Here is a 10,668-nt window from a genome sequence, read left to right as displayed (position 1 = left end):
GCAAACTCTTGCAGTTCTTTGTATCTCAAATCACACTTTGCAGAATGCCTTACACATAGTAGGTACACAACAAATGCTTCTAGGACAGATGAAGCACTGATTGCCTTTTACTTAAAGAGGTTACAAAAACTAATGAGCACCAATAAAATAAATCTAGCACGTTCTATCCAGAATTGCATTTTGATAACTGTTGCTTGGAAAATTAGTGCATTGTGTGTTTTTAAATGAAGATGATTTATTGCTATTGTCTAACATGTGAAGAAAGACAAAAAAATTGTTTGCAGGATCATTGGCTTGAGCACATCAATGGCACTGTTGGACAATTCTTGCTGAGTGTTCAGATGATTTATGTAACAGACCAAGGCTTTCCACAGTAATACATTATAGTTTCAAGCTATCAACCCTTGTTCATGCAGAGACAAAAGAATCTGAAAAATACCTACTTCTGAAGGTCTTCTTAAAAGAAATTGGAGATAACGTTGATGCTATTTAAACTCTTTTGAGAGAAAGCACCATTACATGCAATATCTTAACTTCTGAAAACATACAAAGGAAGTTTATTATTTTCCTAATGAACTCAATTTACTTTGCTTTTCATTCAGTTATTTAATTTATGCAACAAGAATTTTTAATAATACAAGATGAAACATTTTTAAACAGAGGCATTTTTCTATCCTGAACTTTCAGGAATTATGTTATAGATTAAAAATTAAGGCATTTCATATACATTTGATGGCAGTGCTATTTATTTATCTTTCAAATAAAGATATATATGGGAAACATATTTTACAGTATTCTAACTACTGCCATATTTTTAGTGTGTGCCTGATCACATGTAGCCATAACATAATTTAAAGAAATGTACAAGATGATATCGTTTGAATTCTTCTGAGTTATGGGACTTGTCACCAAAGATTGAACACTGTATAATGAATACAGTGTGTGGACAGAGACCCACAGATACAAGGCCCTTCTGGTAGAGAAACTAGATTTTTAGAAGCAAAGACAAAGTCCAGAAGAGATTTCCCATTATTTGTTCCTGGTCAGCATTTATTAACCCTCTTATCTAAACAGTACAAAAAAATATAAATTCTCTGTAGTCAAAAGAAAAATCAGCTTAATTTATCTATCCAGATGTAATAATTCAAAATAAGAACAAAAATTAAGGACAGACTGTCGTGAAAGGAAGTGTGTATTGTAGAAGGAGAAAACAATGTAAACAGGATACCCAGGCTATGGAATATGTAAAGCAAAATGATGAAAAAGAAATGTCATTTAACAGGCAGGGGAATGAGATCTTCCAGAAATCAGGCAAGAGGTTTTTCTTCTTTTTTCACTGGATTGGAGATGCCAGGGTTGGTTGGACATGGGGAAGGACAGTGGCGTTAGGTGGCTAGAAAGATTCCCCAAAGAGCAAATCAAAACATTTGAGAAGGCTCTTCTGTTACTTTCCTAGCCCAACTCTTGATTCTTGTCTCAAAAACAAACCATCTGATTAGCAATTTGACCACAGTCTCCAAGAGAATATAGTCTTCCTTTGGACACAAGACAGTATGCTAGAAAATACAGCTTTTGTTGCAAACTTCAATACTGAAATTCTGCTTCACAGATTCATCCGTGGCTTAGTAGGTTGGAACTGTCAGTACTGATGGATGCCGGCCTGCAGCAAAGTTCTCCAAAGAATCAGTTGTGGCCCTCTGTACTTGAGGTCCTTGTTATCTGAGCTCTTCAGCATTCTTTACCTATTCACCATTTCCTACTGTCTTGTTATTCTTTAATTTCAAAATTATAGTTTAATTCCCATTAAAATAAAGACAAAAGATATTTATAGGGAGCAATTAAATGAACACATTATGTATGAATGGGGCAACACTTTGCTTCGATGTGAGGTCTGATCAATGGTAAATATACTGAAATTCCTTTATTATGATGTCTAATCCTCTCCTGTTTGGTCTGTACTTGTTTGTTTTCTCAGATATGACCCAATTCATGGTGTATGTAAACCCATTTTACAATAAGCATAGCTATGCCAAAGCTGCCATTCATTAAGAACTTTCTATGTGGCAGACATATATTATTAGGCATTTAACCCATCTTATGTTTCTGTTTTCATGCTCCTAAGAACCCATAAAGCAGGTTTTGAAATGGAGGCTCACCAGCAGTAAGAAAGCTGCCCCAGAACCCACACTAATAAATGCTTCCAAGGGCCTGGAGCAGCCCCATCTGCTGGACTCCAGAGGCTCCAGTCTTTCCAGCATACCATGTGGCCTTCTTATCAGTCTCTGAGGAGGCATTATAAGTACTCTCAACCAGTCCAAAATCTGTCTCCTCTTCAGAGAAAGATATAGTAGTTCATAAGCTAAATATGCAAATACCAATGGTAAGGTTTTAAGAAATTGACTTGAATAGATACTGGATCTGTTATTTAGGGCCATAGAAATAGTCTCTCAAGGATGATAATATTTTGGAATTACTACTTCCCAGGAGTTCCCTCGTGACCTTAGAGAAGTTCGTGTACATTCCAGTGGTAGTCAAGCCTTGTACTAGCACTGCCCACTCTTCCCATGTTCCATGACCTAGACTTCTGCCCCCTAGATACACGGGGACTCACGGAGCATCCCCCCAACTCTAGGACAGAGCCGTGTCCTAGCACCAGCAGTAGAAGGAGTCACCCCTTTGTCTGGGACCAGTGAGAAGTCCTAGGATCAGGAGAGTTTGGTTAAGTAGCAGTGATCAAATTTTGAGTTATTTGAATCATTTGGATCATGCTGACTGGCTATGGTTTAGAGCAAATCACTTTGCATGCGTCTTTGTTTCCAGTTCACCATTCATTAATTTGGTGAAGATCCAAGGTAAAATTAAACATATTGGCTTGAATTTCATACCTTTATTTAACTCAGTACTTTGTCTTCGTTTGTGGAGATGGTCTCCACTGATTTCTGTCATTTCTTGGGGAGAAGGGGGCTGCATGGCTCCGATCTCTACACAGGGAGGGTTGAACGGCACTATCAAGGCTGATCAGGAAGATGATGCCACCTTGAGGGTCTTCACCTGCTCTTCTCCAGCACTGTACCCTGGAACTCAGCCCCCTAGATTCTCAGAGACCATGGATTGATCCTTGGTAGCCTCTCATTCAGGCTGAAAAAAATACATAGCCCTGGGTCTCATAGGGATATGCAGGGTTTTAGGATCAAGTGATTTTTGGTGTCAAAAAAATTGAAGGAGGAAAGTTTTTTAATACCTGGCCTCACTGAGACTTGAAGGAAGAAAATACACCCGAGTCAGAAAAGCACCCTGAATTAGTAGAAAGTGCAAGGAATGACCTTCACTGAAGCTTCTCTGACTGCTCAGCCCCTGGTATCATCATCGATGTCCAGTTTCTATGCTCAGAGCACACTCTCATGCCCTCTATGACCACTTGTCTAGTGAGGCCAACCCCTTGGGATCCTGATGTGGAACTGAGGCTTCCACCTGGTCCTTAGCTGTACTGGGGTTTTAGGTCCAACAACTCCTGAGAGCCAGGAGCCCCAAACCGCCCTTAGGAATCTTCTGGGACTGCTGCATTACCATGGGGTGGTAAGTGCAAGCCACTTCAGAGGGACAGATGGATAGCCAGAGAGGGACGCCAAACCACCCTACCCCAGCATTCTCAGGCTGCTTAAGCCTTTAAATCTTTCGCAGGATATAGTACTTTCACTTCCCGACATGCTGAGCAGTCAGCGTTCCATACCATGTGGTCATCTAGCCAGTGCATTCTTGGGAATAGAGTGTATTTATTCATACCCATGCCATAGCATGGGTATATTCATAAACTTCATGCCTTTGAAAAAGTCATCTTCTCATTCACTTACTCTTGTATGCATCCATTTCAGTGATTCATTTGTTAATTCATTCAACAAGCATTGAATGCTGACTGTAACCAGGCAGCTTTGTGGAGAATGAGGGAAAATACTGAGTCATAAGCGATTGTTACATAACCCCCCAAACTGCAAATTGCCTCTAATATATAACATACTATGGTTAAGTCAGACTTACTAGATTTCAAGAAATCAAAATAAAGTCGTGTCATGGAAGTCAGTGTTGAAGAATTACCTAACTCTTTTCCAGATTTAAAAAATAATTAGTAATTATTCTGGCAGTGACGTTTTTCTAAGTTCTGTGACATTTTGACATTTACGCAGTTACCACGATACTTTTATATGGCATCAATTTACACTGTAATAGGCTCCTGGCACATAACCATCTCATGACTACTAATGTAAAGAACAGAAACTACTAAGTAACCTTTTGTCGTTAAAATTCTTGATCCACATACTACCCATTACCGGTTAAGTTGTGGGATCTGTGGTTTTGGTATATAAGTGCACGGATTAAATAACATTAATGTGTAATTACATGAAAGTAAACCATGTAGTTTAGTTAGATTGCAGTACAATTGTTATCACTGGATGTAAGGTGATACCAATTAAATTCCTTTAAAACACCACAAATTAAGATTTAACGACTGGAGAAATTCTAGAATGTAAGTTATAGTACAGCATAGGTAGAATATCCCTGGGTATTTTCAGATGTTTAATGGCACTTATGAAGTTAAAAACATCTTTTTCCTTTATGACTGGAATTAATCGTACCTTATTCAGGCAAGTTTCAAACAGACATCAGATAACTTCTTAAAAGACATGTATCAACAAGTTCAGCCTTTGAAATATTGACAAAAAGACAAATTATGAGTCCTTGTGCTCTTATAGAGTAAATATTAGATTTTAATGGGATGGGCATTAGGGTAGAATTTGGGACCAGGCTGGCGCTAATACAAACTCTTAAATTGTAAAATTTTATCAGTCAAAAACAGTTGAATATTAGCCACTTTGTATCATTTAACTTAACAAAATAATAGAAATGAAACATTGCATAAGTATTAGAATTAAAAATACCTTCCTCCTTCTTATATTCATCCCTCAAATGTACTGATTGCCTGCCAGCTAAATGAAAGTTGTTTAACTTTAGCCTCTCAATTTTTTCTTTAGGAAAATGGTAAGAATAGCCACACAAAGGATTATTGTAAGGATTAAATGAAGACAGCATAGTCAAAGGACTCAATACAGTGCTTTAAACAAAGTCAGCATTGATAAATGTGCTTCCTCTCCCCTCCCCCTTTTTGCATCTTTTACGTTTACGTATATGAATACTTGTACCTGGAGCTGATGGTTTAGATCCACAGATTGAAGGTCTAAAATATTTTAGGCAAGTGAGAATTTAACCAAACTTGCAGTTTTCACACAAAGCACTAATATATTTTTCAGTCAGGATACAAATATTGTAAACAGGAAAATTTGGAAACTTATGATTGAACTTATAGAGCTGGAGATTTTTTCTTTTAGCAGAACTTTAGATACTTAAGAAAAATTATCTGCAGAGACGAATCAAATCTTTCCCTCATACACCCCAGTCTGTAACCCACACATGCCTCTACGTGACCAGGTCTCCATGCCAGCTGTTCCAAGTAGCTCTTCATTTAATCATGTCTTCTGACAAAACCTAAACAAATATATCAAAACTTGTACAACATTTAGCAAGTGCAACTTGAAGATTTTCTTTCTGTTAGACAAATAGACGCCATCTGGAAAAAATAACCCCAGGCGCTTGGAAGCAGGAGTATGCAGCTTATTGGCTGAACACCCCATGAATACCTTAGACTACTTTCTTTGGCTCCTACCCTCTGCCTGCTCATTTCAAATCTTGCACACTCCAGCAGGCGTGCTGCTGTCAGACAAGTGAGCCCTTGTTACCCACGCGCTCAGACACTAGGAGGACTCGCTTACTTTGAAAGATAGACTCGGAAGAGTTATCTGGACCCACTTTGTTTCCGTCACATTATGGCACCTGCTCTCTAAAGACTGCTGACTCTCACTGTGTTCCGATATGAATTGGTAATAGCATTTTACTAATCAGTTCCGTGTTTACCACATCCTATTTTTAAGCAGTAGTGTCCTCCTATGCTTTTTCCTTTCTTCTTTGCTCCCTCCCTTCCTGTTTTATCTAAAAGCTACTTTCTAAAAGGAAAAAGCCACTCATATGTTGTTACTTATTTTACTAATTGACTTTTATTCCTCAGTTAGTATTATAGTGATATTCATGTATTTTGCCTTTCGTAATTAGCCGAACTGCATTTCAATGATTTTGAGTTTGTCATCTTCTAGAGGAAAATCAAATAAATGTAAATAGTCAGAAATCAAGAAAACCATCTTAATTTTTATTTTGATGACATAATCTTCATGATAAAAATAGCTTTTAATGTCATAGTCTTCATATGTCAAACTTTCTCTGCAACCATACTTACACAACATATTTAAGTTATAGCTTTACTAAGTTTTTGTCTTTTGTCGGTTGTGAGCTTGTAGCACTTCAAACCACAAAAGCAGTCACCTCAGAACTTCTGGAATTCATTTTATTACATCTCATGATCTGAGCAGTAGGGAGCCCTATGAAACATGTTTGATCAAATATTAATTTTATAAATTGCTTTTCCTTCCCCACAATTCCTATGAAAAAGGTATTCAGCTAGATTAAAACTGGAAAATTTTAATGGGACTTTTGAAATCTGTTCGAGCTCAGCTTCTTGGAAAAATAAAACTGCCTAATGGAAGCACTCTTTATATGAGAAGTGGTTATGCCTTTGAGGCAATTTTCTTCCATGCATAATAGAGAACTTGCAACAGGATAATCTGAGTATTGGAAATGTCTGCCAGATCTTTAATGCTGCTTGTAATAATATCTGAAGGGGTCCTGTGTGCTTGTTCACCATGATGAGAAGAAGGGGATGGTAATTTGCAACAATATCACCTTGTCTTTTCAGTCCTACCCTGGCCCAAGCCTGGAAAGTGAAGACTTTAACATTCCTCCCATCACTCCTCCTTCCCTCCCCGATCACTCTCTGGTGCAGCTGAATGAGGTCGAACCCAGTTACCACTCTCTGTGTCACCCAGTGAACCATAACGGCCTGCTACCGTTTCATCCACAAAATATGGACCTACCTGAAATCACCGTCTCCAATATGCTGGGACAAGATGGAGCACTGCTTCCCAACTCCATTTCTGTGGTAAGAGTCTGCTTCTTGATTTGTGTTGGGGAGTGGGGGACCCCACACTGACAAGGTCTAAATTCATGAGAGGAGCTTTCAATCATCATAACATGGCTTTCTGAAACTAGAATAGTTCTCAGCCATGGAAGATGTTCTCCATAAATCCTGTAAAATCCTAATACAGTTTTCCATCTTATATTTAAGTCAAGGTAAAATCAATTAACCACACGTTTGATCACTTATATTTATAACCCAAAGTACTAAATACTATTTGACACTGAATGTCCAGTCATGTGGTCAAACTGTCTTACTAGCTGTTATATAAAAATTATCATGAAGGTGCCATGTCTCATCTAGTGCAGAATTTCTCACCACAAGCAAGCAAGATCCCCCACTTCTTCTGGGAATGGCTGTGAAGGTTGGTTTCACTCCTGTTTTCCACTTTCAAATCCCACAAATTTATATAATCAGAAAGCAAGAAAACAATTTTCATCTTTATTTTGAAGGTATAATTTGGGTGATCAAAATTTATCTCCACTAAAATGTTCCTGTATCTTGGACTTTGTTGTTACTCTGAATCTTCTAATGTTCGACACTTCTCAAATTTAGTAAGAATATGTATCACCAGAAAACTAGCAAAACTTAAATTCTTAGCCCCTACCAAAAAGTCCAAGAGTCTGTAACAAGCATCCTATGCTTGAGAATACGGACATCATAAAATCTTTCCTTCTGACTATTACGTCATTTAAAACCTTAATAATTTCTCTGTCTATATCTCACGGAGTGAAAAATATTATCATCAGTATATGGCCAAGGGCAGAGCTTTCTACCATGTCATGAAACTCTCTGAGGTTAATAGAAACTTCTAATAAATGACAGGTGGGATGTTGAAGTCTTTACTTTGGTTCCATTGTTCAGTCACTTAATGGTCCAACCGTTTTTGTGGTCATTTTCGTAAGTCACTGAACAGTGCTGCCATATTCCCAATGAACAAACCGATTAACTTGCTTATCTTACGTTGTTTCTGATAGGAAAGTGTTTGATGTTATTATCACTTATCTAAATCATTTGGATGTATCTCTAACTTGAGTGACTTCACTGGAAGGTTTTGCTGTTAACCATGAACATAAAGCAGGGAGATGGAGAGTGGAAAGGAATCTATTTGTAGTTTGGGGAATGAAGTCCTGAGCCTAATGCCACAGGGCATGGTAGGATGTAGGATTCTCCGCAAGATTGGCAGCTAGCTGGTTGGCCTGAAGGAGAGGACTTGTTCCCGGCACCAGCAGTAGCAAAAATCTCTACACTTGGTCTTGGTTTTTAGATGATATTACACTGTATAAATTTATCCTAAGAGTATTAATGTGACTTCATAAAATGGAAGATGAATTTTTTTTAGAAAATATGCTGTGTAAATCTGAATAATGTTTTACTTCAATGTAGTGACCTTGAAAAATCATGTGCCTATTCCTCTTTGGGGCTAAGGTTCAGACCCAGTGCAGGAGCCAATAAGGCATCCAGGTCATGCTTTCACTGAGGCTCCCCTTTCACTGAGAAGAGGAGGAAGGACGAATATAGGGCAGGAAGTACCAGTTTTGTCCTCCTCACCTCTTCCTCGTGTGCTCATGAGGTTGGGCCATAGGAGGATAGTGAGATCCTCAGTTAGAGAGTTTTAGTCTCAAAACCCTTTTCGTTTTGTATAATTTGACTTCTTAGCATTCCGAGGACTCGCCCAATTCACCATTCACTCTTTAAGAGATGAGTGTGTAACTTCAGTGTACACTCACCTGGAGTTTGCCCAGGTTTGCTGTTCTTGGTCACCCCATCCTCAACTGGCCCTAGTCCCAGTCGTGAAGCACCACTATCTAGGCCCTTCCTCTACGGTGCTTCCCTCTTTGCTTATCATGAGCTTCTCTCATCCTAATTCTTCATGCTTCTTTCCACTTAGAAACTGGGCTTTAGTGTTTTTCCCCTTAACATTGTGTTTGCACACTTTACAAGGCAGAGGGATCCTGTTCGGCCTAAACTAAGCAAGTGAAGCTCTGATATACTATTCCAGTTCTTGGCACATGAGTCTGTCAGGATTTTTCATAGGATGGTGAGACTTCCCAGTACCTCCAAACCGTATTCTGAGGTGTACATCTGCCCTGCCTCCTCACAGAACTGATCCTAGCATTTTATGCTTTAAGTTAAAAGCTACTCCAACAAATCCAATTTTGGCAAGACTTCGGACAGGCTTCAGCACTGTCCAATAGAACTCTCTGTGCTGATGGCTTTTTTATTATCTATGCCATCCAATAGCAAGAGTCATTGGCTATTGAACACTTTAAATGTCGCTAGCATGACTGAAGGACTAATTTTCATTTTATTTCATTTTAATTACATTTAATTACACTTAAGATAGCAACATGTACCTAGTGGCTACTGTCCTGGACAGCATATATCCAGTTAATTATGTTGATTGAACATTAAATCTATACTAAACTCATTTTTTAAGCCAGTGTGGTCTTGGAGAAAGTAGATTTAGAGGTGAAATTTGTTTTTAGAATTCTGTTTCAAGGTTTGGATCTCTGATTGTATTCCAACAGCCAGAGTCTGATATACTGCAAAGTTGCAATAGAAATCTAATACAGTTGGAAAGATTGACTTTATTGGAGTTTGCTAATTCCTTTGAGAAACAAGGGGCCTCTCCAGTTCTTATTCTGAGCTAATATGTGTTTGGAATATCACTCATCAGTGTGTACATTTTAAATGCTTTCCCTGCTCTAAATGTTTTCAAGGGCTCAGATGATTGATAAGATACAGTCACTGTCCTTCAGGAGCTTGTAAACTATAGAAAAAGCATAACTAAGTATGAAACAATTTGAGTCAAATGTGAAGCAACTAGAGACAAGAGAAGGATAAACACCGTTTCACTGACTGTGGACCCAATAGGAATCCTACCTGGAAGAATTATAGTCTCTGGCTTGGGTATTTTATAAACTTAGTGGAAAAGGTATGATGGCAGTCCAGTCTTGAAAGGTAGTTTTGATTTGGACAAACAGAGAGGAAAGGAAAGACATCTAGGAGAGAGCATCTGAAAAGCAGGTTGGATACTGTAAGTGGGGAGATTTGACCAAAGTTTCAAAAAGCACTCTAAGGACAGTGGACTTGTTATGATGGATTCTAAGAAACCACTGGCTGTTTTCACTGAAGGCAAAAGCATTATGAAATCAGTGTCATAGGAATATCCTTCTGGCATCTCTCTGGAGGGACTGCAGTGGCAAGAAACGAGTTGTGTCGAGTCTGGGAGCCTGTTATCGTAACTCAGGCAAGGAGACGCAGGGTGGTAATGATGAGAACAGAAAGATGAGCTCGTAAGCTGTTTGCACATCATTCCCATATCGGCAGATCTAAAGATGAACAGCCCTTCATATTGCCATGTTTTATATTTTAAAAGCACTAAGCATTATCTTCTCTGAAAGTAACTTTAGGTCTATATGATACTCTTTACATGCATGTTTGTATAAACTGACTAAAACTCTTTTCTAGCAGCTTTGCTTGCATATAATGTGATTGATTGGTTTGCCAGTTGTTGACATATATGTAAG

The 10,668-nt window shown here is 38.4% G+C and overlaps 1 protein-coding gene across 2 annotated transcripts in view; it reads left to right on the top strand.

The window, feature by feature from the left end:
- The window catches only part of TOX (thymocyte selection associated high mobility group box), a 305,616-nt gene that overhangs the window by 152,348 nt on the left and 142,600 nt on the right, over positions 1-10,668 (top strand). For both annotated transcript variants that reach the window (XM_040261269.1, XM_040261270.1), the window contains one exon: positions 6,857-7,099. In XM_040261269.1, coding sequence (XP_040117203.1) covers positions 6,857-7,099 — 243 coding nt within the window. The remainder of the gene's footprint in view (positions 1-6,856; positions 7,100-10,668) is intronic.

The sequence above is a fragment of the Oryx dammah genome, unplaced genomic scaffold (assembly GCF_014754425.2).
Source record: "Oryx dammah isolate SB20612 unplaced genomic scaffold, SCBI_Odam_1.1 HiC_scaffold_19, whole genome shotgun sequence".
In the NCBI taxonomy this organism is placed as follows: Eukaryota; Metazoa; Chordata; class Mammalia; order Artiodactyla; family Bovidae; genus Oryx; species Oryx dammah.
Note: the sequence above shows the minus strand (reverse complement) of the source record. Positions and strands in the feature narration are given on the sequence as shown.